The sequence below is a fragment of the Gymnogyps californianus genome, chromosome 14 (assembly GCF_018139145.2).
Source record: "Gymnogyps californianus isolate 813 chromosome 14, ASM1813914v2, whole genome shotgun sequence".
NCBI lineage: Eukaryota > Metazoa > Chordata > Aves > Accipitriformes > Cathartidae > Gymnogyps > Gymnogyps californianus.
Window position 1 is genome coordinate 21,347,696 of NC_059484.1, and position 26,972 is coordinate 21,374,667.

General features: G+C 51.7%; 1 protein-coding gene across 1 annotated transcript in view; it reads left to right on the forward strand.

The window, feature by feature from the left end:
• Positions 1-24,112, forward strand: part of SH3RF2 (SH3 domain containing ring finger 2) — a 41,576-nt gene extending 17,464 nt beyond the window's left edge. Inside the window, exons 2-8 of the mRNA XM_050905626.1 lie at positions 752-1,021; positions 5,650-5,973; positions 14,480-14,574; positions 16,690-16,860; positions 19,353-19,579; positions 22,489-22,856; positions 23,819-24,112. Coding sequence (XP_050761583.1) covers positions 752-1,021; positions 5,650-5,973; positions 14,480-14,574; positions 16,690-16,860; positions 19,353-19,579; positions 22,489-22,856; positions 23,819-24,112 — 1,749 coding nt within the window. The remainder of the gene's footprint in view (positions 1-751; positions 1,022-5,649; positions 5,974-14,479; positions 14,575-16,689; positions 16,861-19,352; positions 19,580-22,488; positions 22,857-23,818) is intronic.
• The last annotated feature ends 2,860 nt before the right edge of the window (positions 24,113-26,972 follow it).

The following is a 26,972-nucleotide window of genomic DNA, read 5'->3' on the forward strand; positions in this document are numbered from 1 at the left end:
TATTCAGCCGTCTAAATGATCTGTTGCATTGTGTATTAAATTGAGTTTTCTAGTATAGGTAAGGGTCAGTAAAGCAGTTATTTTAAGTGAACTTTGTAGTTTCATTTTGATGAGAGTCAAGATGGTGAAGTTCCCTCATCTCTTCTGGTTTTGGTATATCTCTTTTTTCTCATATTATGCTGCAACAACAATAACATTAAGAAGCCTCTCTTCCTGTAACCCAGATTAAAGACTGAAATAAAGTCACGGTCACACAGTGTTAAAGCAGGGAGATAACCACAGGAGAGCAGTAACCTGCACTCACCTTGCTCTTGTTGCGTTCTCCTGGGCATGCACAGTTGGCCACTGCAGGTGACAGCCGCCAGGTCAGCTGGACGACGGCTGCGACCTCCGGTCATTCTGGAATAGAAATACCTGGGTTCATTAAAATAGACATTGTATTAGAGGAGACCTTATAGCAGGCAATAAGATCCCATGGGAAGACTAGTTTAAGGCATTAATTGTTTCTTAATATTCTTAAACAAGTTCAGCCTGCTTTTCATCCGGATACAAATTTAGCATAAGTATTTTGGAGATTGTCTTCATTAGAAAGACATCAAGAAAGAATGTGGGTAGTTAATCCCAATAAATGCATGCTTAAGCCTTAGACCTCTAAATTTTTCCCAGTAATTACGAATGCTTTTGGGGAATTCTGTCTATGTTAAGCATCGCTGTGACAGACGAACTGCAAGGGCTGTTTCTCGTCCCACAGGTCCCGCGAGCCAAGGCCCTGTACACCTACCGAGGGCACAACCCCGGGGAGCTGAGGTTCAATAAGGGGGACATCATCGTGCTGCTCCGACAGCTGGATGAGAACTGGTATCTGGGGGAGGTCAACGGGATCAGCGGCGTTTTCCCAGCCAGCTCCGTGCAAGTCATCAAGCACCTGCCCCTGCCGCCGCCCCTCGGCAGAGCACTCTACAGCTTTGACCTGAGGAGCAGGGACAAGACCGAAAACAAGGACTGCCTGACGTTGCATAAGGTAACACCACCCCGAAGCAGCCAGGGGCTGGGCGCATGGGCTGGGCTGTTTTCTTCTTTAGACTGTGTGGTGTTCTGCTACTCCCCAACTCCATAGGAGCTCCCTTTTGGAAATCCATAAGGTTCCCAAGCCCCCTCAGACACTGGTGCCAGCAGTTAAACCCCCCACGACTGCCCCGCAGGCAGAGAGGGGTACGTGCAGGACGAGGGGCATCCCGAGAGGGATGCAAGTGTCCGTCACGAGCAGCGATTGCAGTCCCTCGGCTCAGCTTCTTGCCCATGCTGCTGTTATTGATGCGGAGTGGCTGGTGGTGGTAGTCCCCTCTTGGGACCAAAACACTCCGAGGAGATCTCTAAAAGACACCTACTGACATAGTAAAGAAAATTGCTTCCAGGTCTGGGGATACATCGTTTATGCAGCTTGAACATACCCAGCCTACTGGAGGCATGCATTTGCAGAGCAGTACCTGAACTTTTACTGCATTTCCCTTTATTCCTCAAAGGCTACAGAGCTTGCGTTTACTCTGTTAGAGGACACGCTCTTCTGCGTAACTGCACCTCCCAGCGAAGTCAACTGTCCCTGTAGCGTCAGAATGAGGTGAGGCATGGCAGAGCAGAACAGAAGGCGCTGCCCAGAGGCATCAGTGTCCTCGCAGAGAAGTCACCTCTTCCTCCGTCCAGCTGGCAGCCCAGCTGCGATGCTCTCCTCGCTCTCACCATCCCTCACCGATGGGAAGAGGAGGCGGGAGAGGGAGGCTGTGGGCCAGGCCAGGCGTCCCCAAGGAGTCAGAGCTGGATGCAGAGTGGCTAGCAGGGGGCAAGAGAAATCAAATGGCCAAAAGCCAGCTGTGGTTTCTGACTAAGGGAAGCGACTAAAAGAGAAAAATCAGCTCAGAGCAGCATCACACGTCACCAGCAGCTCTATAAAATGTGGGCGCTCAGCTTGCTAGTGCAGATGCAGAGAAACCAGGCAGCCAGCAATCCTCCCTTTCTCATTAGGATTCACTTATTAGCCGGAGGCACCGTCCTCGGTTTTCTGCCGTCTGTGTTCGTTTGTTTTTTCTCTTTCACTCTATTTGCCTTTGTTTCAGGGCTTACTCATTCTGTTTATTTGCGTTAGGAGGCTGCGCTCATCTCCACTCCCACAGCAAAAGTTCACACGTGGGGAGGTCACGCACATCTAAAACAGATGCTTCTGCAAAGAGGCAAGAGCATCCTCCTGTCCCCCAGCTTTGTGACAGCGGTCAGTTGTTACCGTGCGAAATGACAAAGATTGGAGCAGTCACATCAGTAACTCCCTTCTGCAGTAACCTCCAGGCAGTGCCGGTGCCAGTGCCGTGTCCTGCTCCAGCTGGGCATAGCACGGGGTGACTGGCCAGCCGAGGCGGGTAACTGGAGAGTGCCATCTCTCTGCAAGCCACCGTAAAGAGATGATTTATTCCTCCAGAAGCCCTAGCAGGCAGGGGAACCTCAACACAGGGATGCTGGAGCCTCGGGTGGATGACACAGGAGCTGCGTTTGTCCAGCACAACCTGGCTTTAGACCAAAGCTCTGCTGCAGGCAGCTTGATCCAGTTTTTTAAAAAATACAAGCTGGCTGTCAGAAAACCCAACAAAACAAACAAACAAACAAACAACCCCGCAGCTGCCCGCTCTCGCAGGAGCGCTGCACGCTGCAGCTGGCTTCGCAAGCAGCTTCTCTCCCTCACGGGCTCTCCCATCTGGATGGGATACCCCCACCTTTCTGCTTCGCCCCACCTCCACGTGCCCTTGCCCTCCCTCGGGAGAAGGCGACGGTAATTTGGCAACAAGCCCACCTGGAAATTTGTGCAGAGATTCAAGTGCAATACCACATAGCAATCTCTTCTTATTCTGCAAGGCAGTAGCCAGCAGATAATGGTCAGACACAGAAATGAAAGCTGAGAGTCACGTACTGCAAGATTAATACAAAATTTCCACCAATTCAGATGGAAACTTTGTGCACGTATTCTGTATGGGTGTAAATGTTTTGGCCAGCAGGAACCAGCCTTCTCTGACCTCTTCAACCTTGGAGTCACTAAAATTTTAGCCCCAAATTTTGTGCATTACTTCAGAAAAGAGAAAAACATAAATTTGTTTCTGTAAAATTCTCCTTACTTCTTCCCCACACATGGCAGATATCCTTAAAAAGATGAAATCAAAACATCTTAAAAGTTAACAAGATTTAATTCTGCTGGGTTGCTCAGAAATGTAGGTCTTTCCAAAGAGATGTAGCTATCCGTCAATACAAACTAGCTTTTTTCCTCCAGAGTATTTCAAATACCTGCACTCCAGCAACGTCAGTTTATTTCAGCTCCTGAAATAGCGATCTGAGCTCCTCAGCAGCGTGACACCAAGTGCCTCAGCACTTACATAGGGGTTTTTCACTTGCTTCATAGCTAAAATGCCATTTTCGCTATTAGTTGTGTGCGTGGCAATTACAGAGGCATTTCCACACGATGGAAACCATCCAGCAAGTCAAAGGCTTTTCATGTCCTCGCCGTCAGACTCGTGTCCACGGTCCCGATTCAGCCACGCTCGCACCTTTAAATTAAAAACAAGTTTGAGCATTGTGCTGAGTGAGGCCAGACAAGCTGGCATTTCAGAATGCATACGTACCAGAAACTGTCCCAGGGGACTTGACGGGGCCGCAGCACCGAAGCTGTTTAACGAGGCGGCTCTCTGAAATGGCAGGGCGAGCCCACCCTCACCCCTGCGACCCACCTCTCCTGCAAGAGAGGGCTGGTGACACCTCCTCCCAGCCCGGCCCGGCTCACCGCTGCCTCTCAGCCCTGCAGACAGCGAGCAAACAGCTTTCCCTCTCCCTCGCTGGAACGAAGCCTCTGCAACAAGGAAAAAAATTGGGAGCAAAAATGCAGAATTCAGGCAAAATATCAAAATTGCATTTTTGTCGGGTTCTGTTGCAATCGGCTCTCGTGTAGCTCTGTTTGCTGGGGGAGCTGCCCTGTGAGTCCCCCCAGCTGCTTTCCTGGGGCTGCAGGGGGGCTGGCTGGTCACGGTGGCCCCCAGCCTCCGCCAGCGCCAGCTCAGCGCGTCGCAGGCGGCGTTCCCGGTGCTCCGGGTCCGGAGCCCTTTAAGCCACCCGCTCCCTGACAGTATTTTGTTAGCACTGGTCTAGACATTAATTGTATTCCTGCAGTTTAGCTTGAGATGCAGGGTGTAAAAGGCACTAACAAGAATTCCTAGAAATAAAATTAATACTTGTAATCATCATAATTACAGCAAGCAGTTCTTTGTGGCTGTTTTATAAAAGGACACTAGTAAAACATCTTATTTGAAGCTCTAATATATTTTGTAAAATGTCTTTTCATTTAATGAAATCATTTTAGCTTCAGTAATTACTTCTTTAAGTCTGGCGTTAACAGAAGTAAGTTAGTTAGGGCCGCACAAAGCCACCAAGGAATTAGAAATTAATTATGGAGAAGGCAAAGGTAGGTCTGTTTTGGGAGATGCAAGGCTTTTCTTGGCTTTGACACTTAGGTTTGTGCCGCATTTTGTCACATCTCCTGGTGTTCAGAGAAGGCAGAAAAATGTTTCCGGTTTAGGCTGTAGTTACATATAGAAATGACAATATTACCATCTTATATGCGTACATATGCACACACTATGGTTTTTAAACCTTGCTTTAAGGAGTGAGGCAGAGGGAAATGTGAAAACAATGCCTGCTTTAAAATGGTAATGCTTGAGAGACACCTGTACCGCTCCTGCATTAGAGTCATCCTTCTTCATCCCAGGAGTCAGGCACGTTGCCTCACATGAGTGGGTGAGAATCTCAGAGTTTTGCAATTCGTTAATGTCAGCAGTAAATCATGATTAATTCCTCTGGCAGTCATCATGGTAAAAAACATTGTCACCACATGCCCTTTGCTATTAATACTGTGATCAGCAGTTTCCAAGAAATACTGTTTGAACGTTGCCCGTATGCAAACTCAGGGCCTGACTTTTCCCTCATTAAACCCAATGGTTAACAAGCCAGGCTTTTTCAATGGAAGCCATGAATGTTTAGGCCTACAGAGGTGTAATTGGGTGGATCTAGTTCTGCTGGGAAAGCCTCCATCGGTGAGGGCTTCTGCAAGCTCATGCCTTAAAGTCGGCTGCAGGGCTTTGACCTCCTGCTGCGAGACGCACCCAAGCATGCCAGCACAAAGTGGAAAAGGAAGATGTGCCCAAACGTCCCTTCTAATTTAGAGTTAAATTTATTATAACACTGCTAAAGAGTCAGCCACAGCTCCACTTAACACCTCTGCAAGCCAAAGGCTTTGACAAGAAACGAAGCTTTCTGTAAAGTATTGGGGAGGAGCACTCAGCCTCAGTAACGTGTTGTCTAAGCAACAGGTTTTTCAAACCAGTTTTAATTTTGCTGTCAGCTTTGCATCAGTAATTTTGCGTCCGCGATTTGTCACTGAAAACATATCGGGGAAATGACTGAGCCACAAGTTTTTAAAGATCGCCTGTAACGTCATCTGAAATCTGCCCACAGCTCTGCTGCCAGATAGGAAAAGAGAGGAAAAAGGGAAAGCCGAGCAGTCGCCAGGCTGTGCCAGGCGTAACTTCTGAAACGTGCCATCACGTCTCCCTTTGTCTCTTCCAGGCAAACACCACTGCAAGGCAACTCCTGCAGACCAGCAAAAGCCACTGGTCCCCTCAGTTTAAGTGTGCGTCCCTACGAACGGCGTCTCCCAAAGCAAAGGGCGCGGATTCGCCAGCTTTCCCCAAGGTGCCCGACTCCAGGCGGAAGAGCCTGCGGCAGTTCTCCATCACCACCGCCCTGAACACCCTCAACCGGATGGTCCACGCGCCCGCCGAGCGGCAGGCACTGGAGATCAGCTCCCCCGTGCTCATCAGCTCCAGCAACCCCACCGTGGCCACCCAGAGCAGCGAGAAAGCGGAGTTTCCCTACGGCACCCCTCTCCAGGTAAGGAGGCGGCGGCACGGATGCTGCAGGAGTGGTACAAGTCCAAAATGCAAATCCTGGGTAGAAACACCCGATGCGCAGGCAGCAATTCGAAAAGCTGAAGTGCAAACGTGCAAAGACAAAGCACCCGCGCTAATAGCATCAGTAAGATATTGCATCCACATCAGGCTGCCTGGGATTTTTTCCACCCCTTTTGAATTGGAAAGGTCTGTCTTCAGAGTTCAGGGGCCCCAGGGAATTCATAAAAAGAGAAACTAAGTTATCAGAGTAACTAAACATGGATAAAGCACATCCCCATTCTGATTTCTGCCCTACTGTGGTGAGCTCCAGCTGTAGCGTGGGAGAAAACAGAGCGCTTAACTTGCAAAATAAATTTTTTTTCTTTTTAGAAACTAGTAAGGAACGTGAATTCCCAAGGGAGCTAACTGAGCCTCAGCTCATTCACAGACACGCACGTGCGTGTGTGCCTGGATTCACACTGCAAGCAAACATCTGGTTTGCCATATAACAACGTAGATCAAAAATAGGCAGTTCTCAGCATTTGCAAAATTAAAGCTAAAACCAGCCATTGGCCACGTTCACCTGCGTTTACTTTGACGATGAGCCTTTCTGAGCTCCTCTCACAAAATTAAGTTGCACTGGCATGGCAGGACCTGCAGAATCAGGCCCTGAATTATGAGCAAGTAAAAGCCCAGTGAGATCAGTGAGGAATGCATTGGACGGAGCAGGTCTGTACTGCCAGTGACTGCTTTAATGGCCTTTTCATCTAACCCCCGTGCTTAAAAGGAAAGTAGAAACCTGCACTTTTTTTAATTGGTGTTTCAATTTTTCTGGTAAGTCTCAAGCATAGCAAGGAGTCCCCAGCATCCCCAATGCTTATCCTCGATGATAAGCATTGGGCTTAATCGAAAAAACTTGGTTGAGCCCAGAATCTCAGCACAGGAGGTCACACGTTTGGGTACCCCTAAACACAACCTTTGCTCTGCCCGCCGGGGCGCACGCCAGTATCATGGAAGCGCGGAGCTCCATTACCGTACCCTAATCCACAAAGTTTCCTCCAAAGGCAAACTGCCTGCAGGACAGGCTTCCTCACAAAACGCCAGTCCAGCAGTGTTCTAGCACCTACAGAAATAACGAAGCAGCCTCCTGCTGCTTCTAAGCAGGGCTGTCAGCCCTTCTGAAAAGCAATGGGGGTCTCTGCCCTACCCTAAAGCAGTCCTCTGCCCGCATCTGTCCACGTCCAGATGAATGGTTTCTGCCAGGGGAGGGCAATTACCAGCAGTCCTTGCCGGTCTGCAGTCTAAACGTGGGACTATGCTGAGAGAAGCTGAATTTGGGGCTGAGATAATAAATGTAGACTGACCTTTTGGACTATATCCGCTCTTTATTTTAGGAGGCAAAAGAGTCTCATTCCTTCTTCACACTCTGGCTAAAGATCTCAATACAGAATCTTCACAGATCATCTGAAATGGGAGAAAAAAGGGTTTGTTTAGATTTATATGACATCTTTCATATTCAAGGTTGCTCTAACGTTTTATAAAGCAATAAGCCAGCCCCTGGTAGTTCGGTGTCTGTGCAATAAAACCCAGCAGGCATTTTGTACTTAGCAATAGCCTGCAAAGAGCCTTGGATGTTAGATCCTGTTTTATGTGAGAGGAAATGAAGCCTTACAATAGAACTATAATTCAGTTGAAATAGTATCATGTCTCGCGAACCCAATATAATTTTACCAAAAATGTCTCAGTGTGAACTATTGTCAACAGCAAAAGCAATAGAGTGAACGTGTTAACGTGTTGCCTTGGAAGGGTTGGAATTTCCTTTCTTCTAAACAACAGTTTTGCTCCCGGAGGTTTGCAGGAGGATCTGTGGTGTTCACGGGGCCACACAGGTTGCAGGTTTTCCTTTCTCCATTTGTGGGTTTGGGTTGCGATGACTGACCTGCAAAGTTGAGATTCTTTTGCAAGCCCAGATACGCACTGCCAGGCTGGACCATGTTGGCCATATCCCACTGAGGTCACTCATCCTTTTTCCTAGTGTTAGTGAGATGGAAAAGCTGTGGGGGTGAATTTGTTGATAAGGCAGCCCTCATGATCAGAACAAAGTTGCAGGATTGAGGAGTAATGGGAGAGACGAGAGCGGATGCTGATCCCAAGGGTTGGTGTGCCCTGCTCAGCAGCTTCTGGTGGAAGTTCAGCTTTGACAGTAAGTGCTGAGACTTTGGTAAAACAGCAGTGCATCTCCAAAAGTGGTGGTGTTCCATGGCAATTAATTTATATACACAACATTACCTGGAAGGAAAAGATCTGTGTTTCCTGGGTTTAAACTACTCCAGATAAAACAGAAGTTGGGAAGTAATGAACAGTTGCGTGCCTACTGCCAGCCCTGAAAACTCAGCCCCGGAGTACAAGTATCAAGCTGGGGTCTTCCGTTATTAGCAATGTAGTAAAGAAAAGAGTGGGTTGAATCACATCCTTAATTGCTTCTGTGTGTTTTCGTGCTCCCTCGTAAGTCTGCAGAGGTTGAGTAGCCTGGATCTTTGTGGGTGGTCACAAACATGGTGCAGCAGATGGAGCGAGTCTGCAGCTCAGCTCAGCCTTTCCGACTCGGGCTGAAGTCCTCACCGGGGTTCACCCAGGTGCTGAGCCTGCACTCACACACGGCTGTGCAGTGTAAGGAGCAGTGATGGCTGCTCTCGAACCCCCCGGGAGCCAGCCCCAAACAGCACGGCCTCTCAGGAGGAGTTTCTGAGACCTGGTGGGCAAGACCGAACAATTTTTGAGAAGGAAGTAGGCGAGGATTTAACCGGTTAAGTGGGAATTGTCCCAGCACACCAATCCCAGGGTTGGATAACCTTAGCTGGCAGACAAGGGTGAGGTATATGGGGTAGGCTGGGCAAGGGGGAGCTGGGTGGAAGGTGCCCCCCTGGCCGCCAGCGCTGATGCCCTCCTCCGCCAAGCAGAGGGATGGCGCGGGAAGGGAGCAGGCATCTGCCTAAGATGGAGAGCGGCGGGCGAAGCTGCGGAGGCTGCGCGGGGTTAGCGGGTGAATCACTGGCAGGAGGAATGCGCACCGCAGCATCCGCCCTCCCTGGGAGCCAGGGAAAGTCCACCTCCCCATCCAGGGCTCCACGCGAAGCCCAGAGAAGACTGAGAGCAGCCACGGCCCCCAGGCCCCACACCCAAACACCGGAGCTTTTCTCCCTCTGTGAAAGGAACGGCCCCATCAGCAGCACCCCAGCCCTTCGCTCACCTCCACGCCCTGGGCAGGCGCTCGTTCGCCCTCCACGGAGGATTCGGAGGTGCTTTTGTCCTTTCAGACGATGACCCAGTTTCATTCCCTGTCTGAGATAAGGATGTAAGGCCCCGTGAGACCAGCTGGAAGGAAAGGAGCTGTGCTGCAACCGGGTTTGATGCTAGGAAGGGTTAGGATCACAGGAGGGGGGGTCCTAGCATCAGCCGTCACTCGGGGATGGGGCAGCAGAGCAACCTTAGCAAACAAACTGGAAACCAAGTGACCCTGTTACTACCCGAGCCTTTAAATCCATCTCCTCTGCAAGGACAGGCTTCCAGACAGGTATTGAATATACATTTGGATCTGGTAATTTAAAAAAAAAAAAAAGTATCCACACATTTTGAATGGATGTGTTCATTGCTTTCTTTGGGGTGGGAGTCAAAAAAAGTGGGGAATTTTCCAGTAGCTTGTAGTTACGTGACACTTGCCCTAAGCTATGAGACTACCTAGGTTTGAGGGAGACAAAGGAGATCATTAGTATCCCCCTGAAGCACCCGGTGCGTGACACGTCCCCCGGCAGCGGCACATCTCCAGCGATGCTGGCGCTTGGCAGGGGGAGAGGGAGCAGGAGGGGCTGCGCCGTGGGTACCCGCAGCCACAAAGCACGGCTTAAGAAGCGAAGCTGAAGAGGCTGTGCTGGGCGTTCGTAGGGCTTCCCAAAACACCATGTGCCTGCCTGCCTGGCGCTTCCACCAACACGGATCAGGTCGGACTCATTTCGGCCCATAAAAGGGAATAACCGGCAGCGGCCGGCACTGCCGCCAGCCCTCCTCCTGCTCTTCCTTCCCCTTCGTGGTGCCAAGCCGGGCTCAGGCGGGAGCCAGAACCAGTTTGCAGGGCTTGTGGCACGCCGTGTCTGTGCATGTGCCTGTTGTGCAAGCGGGCCGGCTGCCGGGGCGAGGGGAGTGCGGCGTTGCTGAGCTGCGCCCTCCCTCGCCGCCTCCAGCAGAAAGCACCAGCAGCTGCAGGAATCTCTTCCCAGTCACAGCGGAGCTTATTCCCCTGGGCCTGGCGGTACTTGGGTCAGGAAACATCTGGCTACGAGCTGCTGCTACTTTTTGCCGCTCGTTAAAGTGAGCTGGTAAACCTGACATCAGTACCTTTGGCTTTTCTATATAATAAATGATCTGAAACTTGCAGGACCCAACTTTCAGTAGCACCAAGAGCACCAACTGCCCCGCGACGGGATGGGGAAGATCTCCCTCCCCACAAGGCATCTCCTGAACACTCTTGACACGGAATTGCCTGTGTCAGGCTGTAGAGAGGAGCCAAGCTAGAAATCACGCTGGCGACAAGCTAGATAGGGAGATGGAGTAAGAGAGGGACTTAAGGAGCGGCAGGAAATGAAACTCTTTGTACTTATAAGGGCTTGCAAGGTACTCACAGGAGATCAGCAAAAGTGAATGCTGAAATCAATTATACATGGCTGGAAAATATTTCATTCAATCTTTTTTCCTCTCTGCTGAAAATACAAAGCCAGCTTTGATGCAGGCTCTGAAAGGATCGCTGCTTCCATGCAGAGGGGGAATAGAGAGAGATGAAAAACATTAAGCTTTCCATCCAGAAGTGGACATTTCAACACAGTTCCATCAGGAAAACCAGCAAAAGGTTGTCATTTTGCTCCAATGCAGGAAAAAGAAACTCCAAATCCCCAAATTTCAGAGGTTTTGATTATGAAAATTATTAAAACAGAATTATAATTTCCAATCACCTTTATTTATATGAGAGCCTGGCCTGACCCTACCTGGTCTAGAAAATGAGGAACGCCAAGATGGTTTGAAGCTGACCTGCCACTCCAGGTCCAGAGACAGAAGCTATAGTTGCTGGGGGTTTTTAATTAACTTAATTTACTGGAGAGCAACGGAGCCGGTGAATCACTTTTTTTTTTCCCTAGGTCCTTGCTAAGCCAGTGCCCCAGCACCGTGTTACAGACATGACCACTAGAAATTAGATTTGAAACGAATAACAGATTAAAGCCCTGACAACTTGCATCATTAAAGATCCTGTGGTCTTTGCTGGAGAGCACGACTGCCAGCCACATCCCAGCCCAGTGACTTTCCGCTGGCCTGAGATTCCCCAAAGACGCTGCTGCAGCTGCCCTGCCTTGCTGGGAATGTTGTTTTCACCTCCCGACAGCAGCCGCGCTCCTGCAACGGCGCAACACGGCTAACGCCTTTCAGCGTGCGCAGCGCTGAATTTCAAATGGGGATGAACTGCTTGCTCACAGCAGTTCACCCTGGGGTACGTTTTTGTGCTTCAGAAGGGATAGATCAGCAGAAGAGAGCATCCTGAGGATGCCAGATTGAACGCTGCCATCCTTTCCTCCAAACCCGCGGGCCCAGCCTGTGCAAACAGGCCAGTATGCTGCTGAGTGCGCTCCCTCATCACCTCCCGGCGCCGGGGTTTGCTGTGCTGCCAGCACAGGCGACAAGCAGAAAAGCAAAAGTAGAAACCAAACGGACAAGGAGGAGCGTGCACGGTTGGCACAGACCAGTGGGTTCGGTAACTGGGACCTTTCCTGGGCCGGGCTCAGCAGCACCGCTTGTTCTCACCATTTTCAGAAACGAACGATGCCGGTGAAAGGTGGCAGATGGCCACCCCCGAGGACACCGTCCCAGCCCCCCAAGCTGCGCGGTGCCAGGCGTGGCAGCGCTGCTCCCGCCATCCCCTGCGATAACCTCGGCCCTCCCGCCTGTGAAGCGGAGATAACAAACCCGCCCTGCCTCCGCGGGGCTGGAGAGACCTCGCTAATCTCCTAATGCTTGCAAAGCCCTTGGACGGCCTCCAAAGCAAGGCGATGCAGAAGCGCAGGGTATTATTGCCATGGCTCCCGCGCCCCGCTGGGAGGGAGCACCTCTGGAGGAGAGAGATGTGTTGTCCTTGTTCCAGCTAATCCTCCGCCTCGCTGCCGGGCATGTAAACAAGGCGCCCAGCTAGGACTGGTCAAAAAAGTTCAGCTTAAGTTGTGTTGCTTTTGCCATTTGAAAGATAGCTGGGCTTTCATGTGAAAGGGAGGGGTCTACCTTCCCTAGAAAATTCTCAGTTTTCATTGAAAGACCTTGCACCCTGATTGCTACATAAGTTTGCAACCAGCAAGGAAAATATTTCCTTTAAAGCATGCTGTCTTGCAGCTCCCAGCGGGGTCTAGCCCAGCGCCTTCCTTTTCTGGTATGGCAGGAATTCCCTGAGCAGATAACCCTCCCGCATTGCAAGTCTCCTGACCAAGGGGAAAGACGCCAATACACGGTCCAGGAGACGTGGCCCCAACAGAGGGGAAAAGAGCAGAGGAGGCACTCAGACCTACGCCTCCGCCAAGCACTTCAGTAGCATTTCCTAGTGGAAGTACTTTGTCTAGTTGGTCAATACACTTTAGGGGTTTTATCTGCGTGTTCTTCAGATGTTTTTGGGAAACGATTAACATTTCCCATATCTAATAGCTCTAGTACCAATTTTTTACCACCCTTTCAATCAGTCAGCTATGAAATGCTAACGCACTTTGCACCGGCAACCAAGTGAAACATCTCCACGTCTTGTTCTTGGCACCTGGAAGCTCCTTCCAGCCTGCAGAGTACGCTGGAGATGGAGGTGCAGAGTTTAATCAGACTCAGAGAGGTCATCCTATTTACTTCTCCATCTGCAGGGCATGCGAGCAGGACTGCTCTTACTTGAGAAGCTGGCATTTGTAGAAATTTCTTCTGTTCTTTCCACTGGATGGCTTTCACCCTTTGAACAAAAGCCCCATCTCCTCGCAGTCCCCTCGTGGAGGTGAAGCCTCTGCAGAGATCAGTGCCACACGAGGGGGGACAGCTGCCCGTGGTGGGACCACGCCGGAGCCCAGCGAGCACACAAAGGGCGCGTAACCAAAACCAAACTGAGAAGAAGAACAGAAACACCCCGCCGGCAGGTTCTGGGGCCGGGGGGTAACGGCCAGACGCTCAGCGGGACACCGGGCAGAGGACACCCAACAGCACAAGCCTCACCTCAGAAAGCCCCTAAGCAGGTGGATGTCACCCGACCTGCGAGACGTGGAGGGGACAGGGGAACGGGAACAGCCCAGCACGCTGCCCGCGTCCTCACTGGGACAGCAGGGAGGCCCAAGGAGCCATCTTCTCGCCTTTGGCGGGTGGCAGCAGGGACGGGCGCTCGCCCACTGCAGCAGCAGGCCTGGCACGGCGTGGTCGAGGCACGCAATTACTTTGACGGCAGAAACGGGGCTGAGCTTCCTCCCTGGAACATGAAAGACCCCTGTGAGAGGACAGAGCAGGCATGAGGGTGGCTGGTACCTCTCCGTAGATGCAAAACGACGGTGGGGAAAGGGCCACTCCAAACCAAACGCAAACCCGAGCGAGGTGCCTCTGCCCATGCTCTCGCACTGCGGCAGACAGCTACTCCCCTTACCTGGCACGGCCTGCGCTGCGTGTACGCACGGGTCTGTGGAGCTCCTCGGGACGCCACAGACGTGGTAAATAGCTTTAATAATAGTTATTAAAAGATCACTGGGGCAAGGACTGTATTATTTAGGGTTTAGACAATGCCAGTACTCCCAGCTGGAGCTAAATAAATAACAAGTGAAACAGCAATGATTACACCAGTCCTCACCTGGCAGACGTGGTTAGCAAAGGTTAGCAAAGTCTGGGCTTGAAATGCTGTTTTCCCAAACTCCTTTTCCTTCCTGAAGCAGGCACCAGACACAGCGAGTGAATCAAAGGTACTCACCGTGTTCAGAGCCAAGCGAAAAGGGGTGAGAAAACACTGAGTGCAAGGAGGGAGGCAAAGGAGTGTCTCCCCACTCGAGTGGATCTCATGTATATGAGACTAGCAACAATTACAGGTTTAGGGCTCAAACTTAAACACTTGGAAGTCGTGGCTGTTAGTTTACATTTATCCTGTTTCATCGTTGTTCTGAGAGCCTCCTCGCATACCAGGTTACCCATCCCAACAAGTTCCTTATTTACAGGACAGGATAAGCACCATCAGTCCAACCAAGCCATACCCCAGAGAGCGTCTCGGTGTTGAAGTGGAAGGACCACGAGTCTTCTTCTTAATGCCTGGTCGTCTTTTTTTAGTCAAATGCTCCTCAATCTTCTTTCTCCTGAAACGTCTTTGGGGTTTTTTTGAAGGGTGGGTGAAGCCTGTCAAGTGTTTTTAGCTGCTCTTCCAGTGGCTAAAGTAAGTCTATATTCAGATTAATTTATTGTTTTCTTTCTCCCTGTAGGTCAGTGCATCTTACTATCCTGCGCCAGGATCACTGGGGCACTCAGCAGCCATCGTCACTCTTCCCCATCTGCAGCACCACATATCAGCGTATATGTACGTACGGGAACTGAAATACATCGCGGGGGTTGTGTAATTTTCTGTACGTTCACCTGAGGCTTCTCCAGCCAACGGTTCTTGCAAGCCGGGAGGTAAAGGCAGACCAGAGCGCAGCTCCCGTGTGTTCGGATCCAAATGCAGATCCACATAGGAATGTACATGGCTGGTCTAAGCAGGGGGTCACAGAGACTTAGTATCACAGTGGAATTATTATATTCCCAGCAGGTGAACCGTCCTTGCATCTTACTACCTTACTTCAGTATTTACAGATATATAGTTCTGCCTATTTGTCAACAGTACATTTTAAATTTTTTAAATATAAAGAAACTAATTACTCCTTAAGTGCCTCTAGTTATTTATTTTAAAACAGTGAAGGTCACTGGTGTTTTGAATAATCCAATCTTTTAAAACTTTCCCAGGGTTAAAATTTGCAGCTAATACACTGTGATGATTTGTTTTCCTCTAGATAAGATTCGTCAGCCTGGCACTGTAGTAAGCTACCTAATAACAACGAAATAGCAACAAGCTGTCGACATGGTAATTAGCACCTCCACAGTATCGAGCCAGACCTGTGGAAACACTAGCACACATGAGCAATATCTATAAACCTGTACTACGCTCATGATGTTTGCTACTTTCATGCATGAGCATAGGTCATCCAAGACTATTGCACACACTTAATCCTAAGCACAAGAAAACTCCTAAAACCTTAAAATAATTTGCAGAATGAGGGTTGTATTAAAGTGTTCAGTCAGCTGCCCATTTTGCACAGCTCCTTTTTCAACCTTACAATACCAAACCAGTATCTGCGTTTCCTGCCCTTCAAGATGAACTCTGTATAAAGTGATAAAGCACCGCAGAATTAGAACACTCTTACACTGAACCTCGCCTGGCCTGTGCAAGTAACAGAAGGAGAAGTCACTTTATAAAAAGATAAGCATTTCAAGTCAAACTTTCAAGTCATTGTTCTGAACACCAAGGAGAAAGAAACCTTTTTAAAAGTTATGGGATAGTCCTTGACTATCTAGACAACTAGTCTGTTGTTTCTGTTTTTTTAAATAATACCTGATAATTGCTCTATTGGTCTGTAACTCATTAATATTTGGGAGCAGATCACATTCCCCTTGAAAAAAAACGACAATTCAATTAAATGAAATGTGTTACACTAGAGACAAAGTTCTTTAAAGAACAAATGGGGAAAGTTTTGAAAAATACGCCATTTTCTTTTGCTCCTGTTTTGCTGTGTGGTCACACATGGTTCACTATGGAGAAGAAAGCTTCATCACCTAGTCGTAGTCCCAGAATCATGACAGAGAGGTCTAGAGGGGATCTCAAATTAGTTTCTAGTCCTGTTTGCTGACTAGCCCAGAGCAGAGCCATGTACCTCCTCCTTTATCCACTTTCTTCTCCAAGGCCCCCAGTGGCAGCGACTGCAGTCCCAGTGTTAGTCTCTGCAGGGGTCTGGTTGCAGAACGAGGAAAGGGAGGAAGATGGGGTTAACACGCGTGTTGCTGTGTGAGCAGTGCTCCTCCCCGCACCTCTGAACACCTCCAGATGATGCTCAAGGCAAGCAGATGCAAGGCCTCTGGCTCACCACATACTTCAAAGGCAGAATGCATTCTTGATGCTATCGCTCGGACAGAGCGCGGTACCTGCGCTCTTTCATGCTGCTTTGCCTTAGGACAGGTACACATTAGCCCTTAATCAGTTATTTCAGTGGAGCACTCACTATGTGAGGTGGAGAACAGCAGCTTTCTCCTCCCTAACGCTTGTCGCCCTTGGCTGGCTTGGCCGGCACTTCTGGGACAGAAACCATTGACGGGAGCTGCTTTGTTCTCCGTTCCTGTTGGCTCCTCTTTTATTCATATATTCTTTTGCCTGAAGTTACGGGCAGTTTCTTCCCTGCGAGTTCTCTCCACAATAACGGCAGCACCCAAATATTTGATGCGAGTGCCGGCTGAAGAGGCTTCAGGCAAACAGCCGCCGCTCACCCAGAGCCAGCAGCATCGGTTCTTCAGCACAGTTAAAGCCGGGAGGGTCAGGATGCACTCCAGCCATTCTGCACGGGGGCAGTTACTGCCTTCCCTCCCCTCACCCCCCCTTTCTCCCCAGGTGCGTGGCTCTCCATTCCTACGTGGCTCACGGACCGGACGAGCTGGAGCTGCAGAAGGGAGAAGGGGTCCGCGTCTTTGGGAAAGACCACGACGGCTGGCTGCGGGGCATGTCCCTCGTCACGGGGAGAGTGGGGATCTTCCCCAGCAACTACGTCGCTCCCCTCTTCAGGTCTGGTTTTTCTTACATGAAACAAAAACACGCAGAGAGGGGAGCGGGTAACACGTAGGATTTGGGGTCTTCTTGTTCCCACAGGGAGAAATCACTGCAAGGGATTCCTGCAGTACTAACAAGGGCCAGGGATTCCTCGCCTGGGCGGGAGGACACCTGGCAGCTCGCACTCCTTTTATTTCTCCGTGTACTGACTCGGCTGCACGCACTACGTGGGAATTGCATCTCCCTCCAACAGCCGGCTGCCACAGCGGGGAGAAGTCAGGGAGCAGAGGGGGCCGGCAGTGTTCTCCTTAGAGGGGGCACGCGGCCCGGATGAGCGAACAGCGCAACATCAGCCTTCGTCCGCTTGTTTTAAACCTGGGATGTCGACAGAGACATCAGCAGCTTCTCCCATGCCTGTTTAATTCAGTCCAGGAGCTTTGGCAGAGCCCTGTAGGTGACACAACCGGCACATTTTGATGAGTTAGTCTGGGAGCCAGGATGAACGGCAGCGTGTCTGCGCTCAGACTCGCCTTTATTCCTTTTGGATGACTCTGGTCTTTTTTTTTTTTTTTTCCTGCCAGAGGAGAAACCACAAGCTGAAGGCTCTTTTAGAGTCAAAATACTGTCTTTAGAGCAGGCATTTAAGGACTGGACGCCATTGATCTAACGAAACAAACATGCATTAGAAAGAGCAATAATTAAAATATACAATTTAGGAGAGAAAAAAAAATTGCCTGTGCCCTTCGTTCCCCTGAGATACACTCAGGTTAGGCAGAGAACCAAAGAACAGCTTGGAAGTGTAGTGCTCTGCTTCTGCAAATAGGAAGTGGGGATAAGTCAGGACACTTCTCCCAGGACTGTGATTTCGTTGTTCGGAGCAAGGTTTCCACGTCTGGAAACTCGCTGCGATGGTCCAGCCCCGTCGGTGGGAGCTCTGCTCGGAGGGGCAGCCGCGGCCCGCGGGGATCGGCCCCACGCGCGCCCACCTGCCCGAGCCTCTGCGCAGGGACGGTCGGGAGCATCTCAGCCTCTGCCTCCCGGAAAGCCTTCTGGCGACACAGCCAAAATTCACCTTACGCTCCCAGAGCCTCCCTCCGCCATTTGGTTTCTCTCCCCCCTCGCTTCTCTTTCCCTGCTTGTATTTTATTCTGCCAGATCGCTCGGCTCAGGCCGGAGGTCCCAGCGCTGCTTTAATCCCAGCGTTGCCCCCCCTGCACCCTCCCCACATTCAGGAGCGCTGGTGATTAGTCTTCGTCTCTCCAGCTCATTTCTTCACCATATAGCCTCCGATAACACCGTGGCCCCACCTCACCGATAAACAGAGCAAACAAATAATCGAGAGCACAGCCCGGTCACACTAAATAGCCTCATAAAGCACTTCAACCATAACCGCTGGTTTTAGAGCTGCTACTCTATCCTCCTTAGGAAATTTCTTCATAATAAATTGATGCCCAAGTTATTTGATGAATCACTGCTCAGTTATTAAACTATAAATCATTCCTCCACCCCCCAAAAAGGTAAAGAAGAATCAGAGGAATGGTTTTTTCTTCCTCTGAGGGGTTAGCAAAGGGACTTCACCGTGGCCCACTCTCTGAAGGAACTTGGAGCGATATTTGGCCAGTGTGCTGGCGGGGAAGGTTGACAGGTTTTTTGGCAGTTCAGTGGCTTCAGGTGAAAGCATGAAGATGACCTCTCTAGGGAAGGCAGGGGAGGAGGATAATCCGAGATAGCTGCTGTACACCGGAGAGCTGCCCAAATGGCGGAGGGGAAGCTAGAGCCAGACGACAGGAGCACAAATATTGCCTCTGCCCGGTCCTCATGGACCTGCCCGGCTCCTGCGCCGAGAGGTGCCTCTTACAGCTCCGTGCAGGGAAGGGGTAGGCTACACAAGCTTGCTTTTGCCCCCAAACCAGTCTGGTTGTGTTGCACGGGATTCTCGGGTCACCCAGAGACGAGGAGGAAGAGAAGCCATTGGGGCCACGAATGGCACGTGCTGCCCCGAGGGCACCGCAGGCGCTGTAAAGCGTCAGTGGCCACAGGAGCGTGGTGGTCCCTGCCGGTGCCTGACCACTGCAGACCACAAACACCAGCAGCTGCACTCGGAGAACAGCGTTGGAAGAGCGGGAGCAGCCCCTGCTTTACTCAGCACACAGGGAGCTGGACAAACCCCAGCTCTATATGATGGAGGGAGCATGTTTGGGCAAATTACAGAGGGAGGGCTGGTGTCTGGAGGTCCCTTTTGAAATGCCATGGGGTTACTGTAGCGAATCCTAACCCTATTTGGGAACAATTTCTTATAAATCAGGTGCAGAAAGATGAAAGCTCTTGTTATAATGGAATCAGAAACCTGAACTAACTGTATTGTGCCTAGCATTTCCCACCAAAGCTCTGACTTGGGAGCAGTGCAGGCGCATTAAAACCATTGAGTTCCCTTTTGGGCAAACTCCTGCTTTCCTTACAAAACCGCAAGTCTAGCCTCAGCTTATTTTCTTTTCCGTTTCAAACAGGAAACCTCATCTCTCTGACTCGAAGATGCCTTCCCTGTACGCCTCATGGACGCTATCGACCTCCTCACTCTCCTCTCAAGGGAGCATCTCAGAAAACGGCCCCAGACAAAGCAGACCCTTGAAACCGGCACTGCTGCCCGTGCCCGTCACCTCGCCCGCGAGGAGCGCGGCCGCGGCGGCCTCGGGACAGGCATCGCTGCGGCGCGGACGCGGCAGCACGAGGAAGAGTAAGTGCTTGGAGGGGGGGGGTCTCTGGGAGGGAGAAGCCAGACGCATCCCCCCCAAACGGTACTGGCTGCCTGCAATTAGCACCAGAGCCGTAAAAAAGAAGCGACCATTGCCAGGAGAACGGCAGCTCTCCCGAGTGCTTCCCCGCCAGGGCTGGGCTCCTGCGTCAGGCTGAGCAGGACGCGAGCAGAGGCCGGCCGTTCCCCGGGGCACCCACAGCATCTCCTCTCACCCGTGGGCGAGCTGGGGGGGGCAGGCGTCCCTGGCTGACACGCTGGGTTTGCAGACACAGAGTGGCCACGCTGTTGCCCAGCTGCATCCCCCTCGTGAAACAGGCTCTTGGGAAGGGTCTTTCCAAGGGGTCTCATTGCGAGCAGCCGGGCTGCGGTGCCGAGGACAGGCAGCGCTGTCCTGCCGCTGGGCAAGGGGCTACACGTGAAGGAAAACGTGATATACTCGGTTGAGCATAGCAAAGCCTGCCCTGACCTCCGTGGATTAACCCTCCAGGCTGGCAGGGGAGCGGGGTGAAATGCCCAGGGGGGTTAAACCCCTGCAAAGGCAGAAACGATGCCAGCTGGCTCACCCGTACCGACCGGCACCACGCCACACCGCAGCATGGCACAGCTCGCTTCTTGGGGAGCCGCTGATGACCGTGTCCTCAACAGGCAGAGCAATGTGGCTCGAAATGCATTGGTTAACCAAAAACATTTAAACAATAGAGTAAGGGAGGCCATTAGATGTAAAAGCGTCCTTATGTGGCAAACAAAGAAAATGAAATACAAACTCCAGCAAGGTAAATGTGAACTGTACCAAGACAATATTATCAGTCTCAAAAAGGGACTTCTGCAGTCATCTTGGAAAATGTAAATCAGCAAATCCAGCCTTTGAAATCCACGACGCCCAGCAACAGGGCACTAAAACGGTAGCTGAAATGTCAATACACAGATATGGGGAGAAAGAAGCCCTAATTATACACACACAACCTTGGGCTCTGAATTAGCTTTTGTCACTCTGGAGAGAGGTTTTGGAATTGTCACAGACGGCTCTTGGAGAGCTCCAACTCCATGCGCAGAAGCAATTTTAAAAAAGGTTAATTTAGAGTATTATTAGGAATTATTAAGGAAGGAACTCAGAACATGAGAGTAAAACTCAGCTGTGCCATTGGGGGAGTTCTGGCAAACTCATATCCTGAACACTTCACGTACTTCTGGTAACTCAAAAATAATATAGTAAAATCAGGAAAAGTATGCAGGAGAATGATCAAGAGAATAGAATAACTTCTATTTCAGGAGAAAAAAGACTCAGCTTGGAAATATCCGAGATGCATAAAATCATGAATAGCCTGAAGGTGAGAAAGGATACTTCACAAAAAAAAAGAAGCAGGAGTTACCCAGTGAAATTGTGAAGTCAAAAGCCTTGATATAGCAGAGAGCTAGAGGGAAAAAACCTCCGTATCAGCTGTATTTTTCTTCTCCTCCTCCGCAAAGATCTAAAACGTGCTTCTCATTCGCACATGCCCGGGGCTGGAGGAAACACCCCTCCCAAGGACGGAGGGCAGGGAGAGGGAGCCTTCGTGAACACCTCCCGCGAGGCTGGCAGAGGAGCCGGGGGTCCCACACCACTGGCTTTCCCCACCTGTGGTTATTTTGGTAATTCTAGGGGTTTTGCCTCAGCACAGAAAAACTCTTTGCGAAGGTTTGTGCAGAGCTCAGTTGGTTATATTCTTTCCAACGAGGCTGGCAAGGTTTACCTTCAGCCCATACATGCTGTTTTGGAATACATTTGCAAGCGTATTTGGGCAACTAAGTGGTGTATTCTCCAAGGCTTGCAGGCGGAGCTGCTGCTGGAGGCAGGCAGTGCCCCTGGCAGGGGGCAGGCACGTTGGCAAGGGCCATTGTCAGTGGTTTTAGACTGAAAATTGGATTTACCTGAAGAGTTGTTTTACTGTAAAGGACTGGTTCCCCTGTGGTGGCTCTGTATTAAAAAAAAAAAAAAAAAACAACAAAAAAATATCAATCTTGTGAGCAGCAAGAAACTGCAGAAGAAATAAAGTGTGTGAATTTCCATGCCGCAGATAGGAAAGCGGCTGTGGGATGGAGCAGCCAAATAGGAACAACAAAGAGCACGGGACGGCAAGGGCTGGCGGCAGGGCTCAGGAGCAGGGCTCCTGCTGGCACTCTGTACCTGCAGCAAGGGAACCGTGGGGAGGGGGCAGGGAGCACCCCGGGCCCCGTGAGGACCCCGTCACGGGAGGTTCTCTGCTCAGGGGGGTGATTTCTGCTCCCCTGCAGCACGTGCTGGTGGCAGATGTCCTGTGTCACCCAACACGGTCACCCCCCTCACCCCGTGCCGGGGGGGCTGCGTCTGGTCCTGCCCGCTCACGGCGGCCCTTCCCTCTCGCAGCCCACCGAGCAGCGCTGCCGCCGCTCCTCGGCTCGGGAGCTGGGCGGGAAAATCCAACCGTGTCATGCTGAGGCTGTGCAACCTGGTGTTCGGGGTTAATGCATTTCACTGTTTGCACCGACAGTATTTGCAGTCTAGGAGGAGGCAGGGCAAGGTCTCAGAAACCAGATGCGTCCTATCCAAGACAGAAGAATTTCTGTGGCATGAGTTGTTGTGCAAATACAGGGGGAATTAAGGGTTTCGGTTTGTTGGCCTTGCCAGTGTCCAGCCGAGCGGCTGCCTGCCACGGAGAGGCTATGGAGGCAGACGGTGTTACTGCACGCCGGTCCCAGTGCATGGGAGTAGGTGTGTGGCGATCCCTGGGAGCTACGACCCCACAGCATCCCTGTGAACGGGGCTGTCCGTGCAGGGCTGTAACCACTGCTCACTTCTGCCTCTTTGCTTTGTCTGTACCGTTTTGGATTCCTGCTGACTTACTTCTTTTCAAACGGTTCTTGCTCCCCAGACGGATCCCTGCAGAGGCCGGGGCAGGCAGGGACCCCCGTGCAGGTTGCTGGCTCCCTCAGGCGTCCTCCCACAGCTGCGGTGCGACCTCAGCAGTTTCAGCTTTATCAGCACGTCAGCCCCCAGCCGCACAGCATCCCTCCTGGAGCTGGCATGGCCGAGGCAGGAACGAAGCCAAACTTCTCCCACGACGCTTCACCGGCGCCTGTGGTCAGAGGAGGGGAAAGCAGAACTCCCTCTGTGTGCAGCTCGGTGATCCTGGATGCCAAAGACCCTCCAGCAAAGAGCGAGGCAGCTCCGAAGCCGCCTGCCTCGGCCCCGCCATCCATCCTGGTGAAACCAGACACGTCCCGCAACAGCGCCGAAAAGGTACGGCCAGCAGCTACCTGCTGCTTCAGAGCATCCCCCGGCCCTCTCGGGGCTGGCATTCAGTGTCAGCCCAATATTGACCAGGGCCAAATCCCTTGAGGGCTTCACTCCATTCTCACCAGGTTTTCTTCTGACAGAAATCACTGGGATTGGTACCTGCGTTAAGAAATCAGATATTTGTGTTGCTGACGCTGCTGTTCAGATTAAGCCCTTTAGAAAGGCAAGATGCTGCAGGGTCTCTTCCCGTGTAAACCAATGTTCAGTCACAATCAAATCTTGAGAATTTTCTGAGGTCTTAAATCGGGCAAGAATCCCACCGAGGTCCCTGAGAGTTTGGGAGCGAATGAGCAAATGCCACAGACCTGGGTGTTAGACTTTATCCCCCATCTCCCTCGCATCGCTTTGGCTGAGCCATTTGGAACGGAAATTTCTGTCCCCTCTGGCAGCCAGAGGGAAATTTCATAAAGATAAAACCATTCTGCGAATTGCCCTAGCGACAGCTTTCCCTTCCCCTGGCACCCAAAGAGTAAATCGCTCCTCAAGCCCCTGAAAGCCCAACCGACCTCAGAGCTCCCAGGAAGAACATCACCAGCTGGAGGGAAACCGCAGGCGCTCCGTGAGGGGCACGGCAGGACAGGCCACCCTCCCTCCTCGTGTCGTACTGCCGCCTGCTCTTCCCCTCCGCTCTCGCCCGCTAACTCGGGTGATGGCTCTCTGGACCGACTCTCCTAGGTCTCTGATAGCCGATGGCACCGCCGCACCGCGCTGTGCCGGTCCCTGGTGCTCTCTTCCACCTGCTGTCACCTGCACGTCCCACTGGGCTTCTCCCCAGGCATCCTCTGCCCCCAGGAAGGAGCCAGCCGCCCCCTCAGCTCACCCCCCCGGTTCTCCAGGGCAGATCACAGCAAGGCGGGCGGGTGGCTGCTTTTCCCACCGTGACTCTGGTCCCCTTCTCGTTGCAGCAAGTGAAGACGGTGAGGTTCCAGAACCACAGCCCCCCGCCGCCCAAGCGGCACAGCCTGCAGCCCTCCCCGAGCCTGCCGCGCAGCAGGACGGAGCCGGCGGCCGCGGCGGAGGCTCTCCTGCCAGAAGCCAGCCTGCCAGGCCCCGAGCTGGCGGTGCTCTACTCGCCCAGGACCAGCTCCAGCCCCCTGCACCAGCGACGGGCGCTGCACCCGAAGGCGCTGTCGCTGGACCTCTCCGGGCAGCTGACCTTCCCTGTCAAGAAGAACTACAGCAGCATTTCTGCAAACTGACAGGGTAACTCCTCCGCTTGCTCTCCTTCACGCGCCTGCTCCTCTCCTCCCTCCTGCGAGGGGCAAGCACCCCGGACCCCGCACCAGCCTGCCGCCTCCACCGCTCCCCGTCCCGTGGCGAGGGGCAGGTATTCCCCATGTCCCCACGCCTCCATGCCGCCGGCACCCTCAGGACCTGCAAGTCTGAGGCTTGCAGAGAACTGGGGGAGCTCCCAAGGGAGCGGGACGGGACAGGACAGCATCTGTCCCTGCACGGGAGGGTCCTGTCCTGGCCCCTGCTGTGCCGAGCGCGGCTGGAGGAGCCCCACTGCCCCAGGGCTGCTGCGAGCGCCAGGGAGACGTGAAGCGGGTTTGTGGCATCCACAAAACTAACTGATGCTCTTTGGTGTCGTGTAAGGCTGCCTGCAAGGTACCGGAGGAGGAGCGGGAGGGGGAAGAAAGCGTGCAGGTATCAGAAATAGTTAAGCTTGTTTTGATCTCCTCACTGCTGCAGGAAAGCCCACGGAGATCAAAACACTGGTTCATTACCTTCCTGCTTCTGCAGGATAAAGAAACCATAAATCAAAATCAGTCAGTTCCTAGCTGACAGTTCGTGTTGCCTTTTGAGAGGGGTTCACTCAGATTTTTTGTTAGGTTGGCTGCTTGCTTGCTTTTCTGTTTGGTTTTAGTCCAGGAGTTTTGACACAGAATACAGTTTAAAAGGTGATTTGGAGAGGAAAGAGACAATGGAAAGGGATGTGCCATTACCACAGTCACTTAGACTCTGCAGACAGGGGTATCGAATCTTGCTTCTCCTTATTGCTTGGTTTCCTCTAATTACCTGTCAGCTACTTCCCAGCAGTCCATGAGCTCACTCCAACTCCTCCCCACCACCCACCCATTCAGATATTGCTTTTGTAAATATCCTAAGTGGAATTCATGAGTTTAAGTCTACATTAAGATGCATGAAACATTGTCTGTGTAACAGAAAGCAGAACTCAGCATTCACCGTGCCACAGACCACCCCTCTGCCATGGCAGCACCAGCTCCAGTTTTCAGCTGACCCCATTTCCAGCATCCTCCTGTGAATCCACGGAAAAGCAGGCAGAGTCGGAGAGCCGTGCCCGGCTCGCCAGCTGGGACCGCTCACCAGCAAACCCGTGCACAACAGCTTTTGTTTTTCATACTTTGTTTTTATTGCTGCTTTATAGACCAGCAATTCCCATCCTAGCCACAACCACCGACCGCTAGATCTCCTAACAGCGGTAGCTGTGCTCCGTCCAAAACTGCCGTAGAATCACATCCTTGGTTAATTGCATACAAAACCCATGAAATTAACGCCACTGGTCAACGGAAGCTCTCCGAGGCACTGGCACAGCCTCAGAGAAGGACGTTTTCTTCTGGAACTAAGACAAGGGAATGGATAAAATCATTTACTGGTCTACAGCCCCTGTTCTTTTGCTCTTTCAGACTTTTTCTGTTTGTGGAGCAGGAAGCTGGCATCTGCCTGCAGGGATTTTCAGTAGCACAGAAACCAGCAATGGCACTGCTAAGTTCTTCACCTTGTGCTCTCTGTCGCTATTTAAGCTCCTGCAGAAAAATCCTGACAAACTGAAAATGTGCGGTTTGCCCAGGTATAAAAGGTGGTGCAAGCTGCAAATAAGAGGGTGAACGTGACTCTCAGCAATGCCACCTCAAAGGCAGCTGAACATCTCAGAGAAGACATGCCGGTTCCTCGCTGAAGGCTCCTCTCATCCCTTTAAAACTAAGCCAGAAAACCTCATCAGCTGGCTCTATAACCAAGAACACCTCCACTTCTCCCAAGCACATTCAGAAATAAATAGAATTGCATTAGGTATGTCCAGGACCAGCTCGGGTAGTAATTTATAGTGTTGGTTTGGAGGGGAAGGAGGGGCTGCCTGCTCACGCCTGGCTCCAGATGGGATCGCTTACTGCATGGTAATGAGGGGACAGACAGCTTGGTATGACCTGATCTGTAATCCGCTGGCGAAGCATCTCATGCATTTCAACAGCTGACCTCCCGAGAGACTCACGGGAGGCAGTGGCATGGGTGGTTGGAGCTACACGAGAATTAATTATGCAGATGGAAATGCAAAGAAGGAGCAGGAGGAAGCGTGAAGCCCAGCTGAATACATGGCAGGGACGGTGTGCATAGGGAAGGAAGGGGAACTTCTGCGTTCTAGTGCCCCCAAAAACCGGTGTCCTCATCTCACGCCAGCGTAACAGAGCCAAGGTCTGACGGGACGGCCTTGGTCGTGCTGTTTGCGGAGCAGGGTGATGTGGCCGGGAGCAGGCCAGGCTGTGCCCTGGGGAGGGGGACGTGCCGATCCCTGCGCACGCACCGCGGCCGGTGCCGATCCCGAGCTTTTACACCCTACAGCGAGAGGCAGCCGCGAGCCCCCCGGCTCCAGCAGAGCTCGGTGTCCCCAGAGAGCCGGGAAGGAGACGATGAGCCAGGGACTCTGTGGCAGCTCCGATCAAAGATCTTCCCTTGTTATCGGCAATTAACCCTGCCCTGCAAGGCCCCGGTGCCCGTTTCATCAGGAGCTCAGAAGGAGCACTCCTCGAGACCAGGGAGCACACCAATAACTGCTGACGCTCAGGAGGGAGCTCAGTGCAATCTGCGTGCAGAGGCATTTGAAGATGAGGGGCAAAGAGAAAACAACGAACCATAACTCACCGGGGGCTTCAGACAGATGTACATTGAAGTAAGTCACCTTGTAAATTTAATCTACAAGTGGGGCAGGTTTTCCCACGAGAGGCAGGCGTGCGAGGCCAGGCAGCAAGGAAAAACTGGAAGTTCAATTTGGGGCTGCAAAATGAAAAGCTCAGAGCGCAACAGACAGAAGTGACTGCAGCT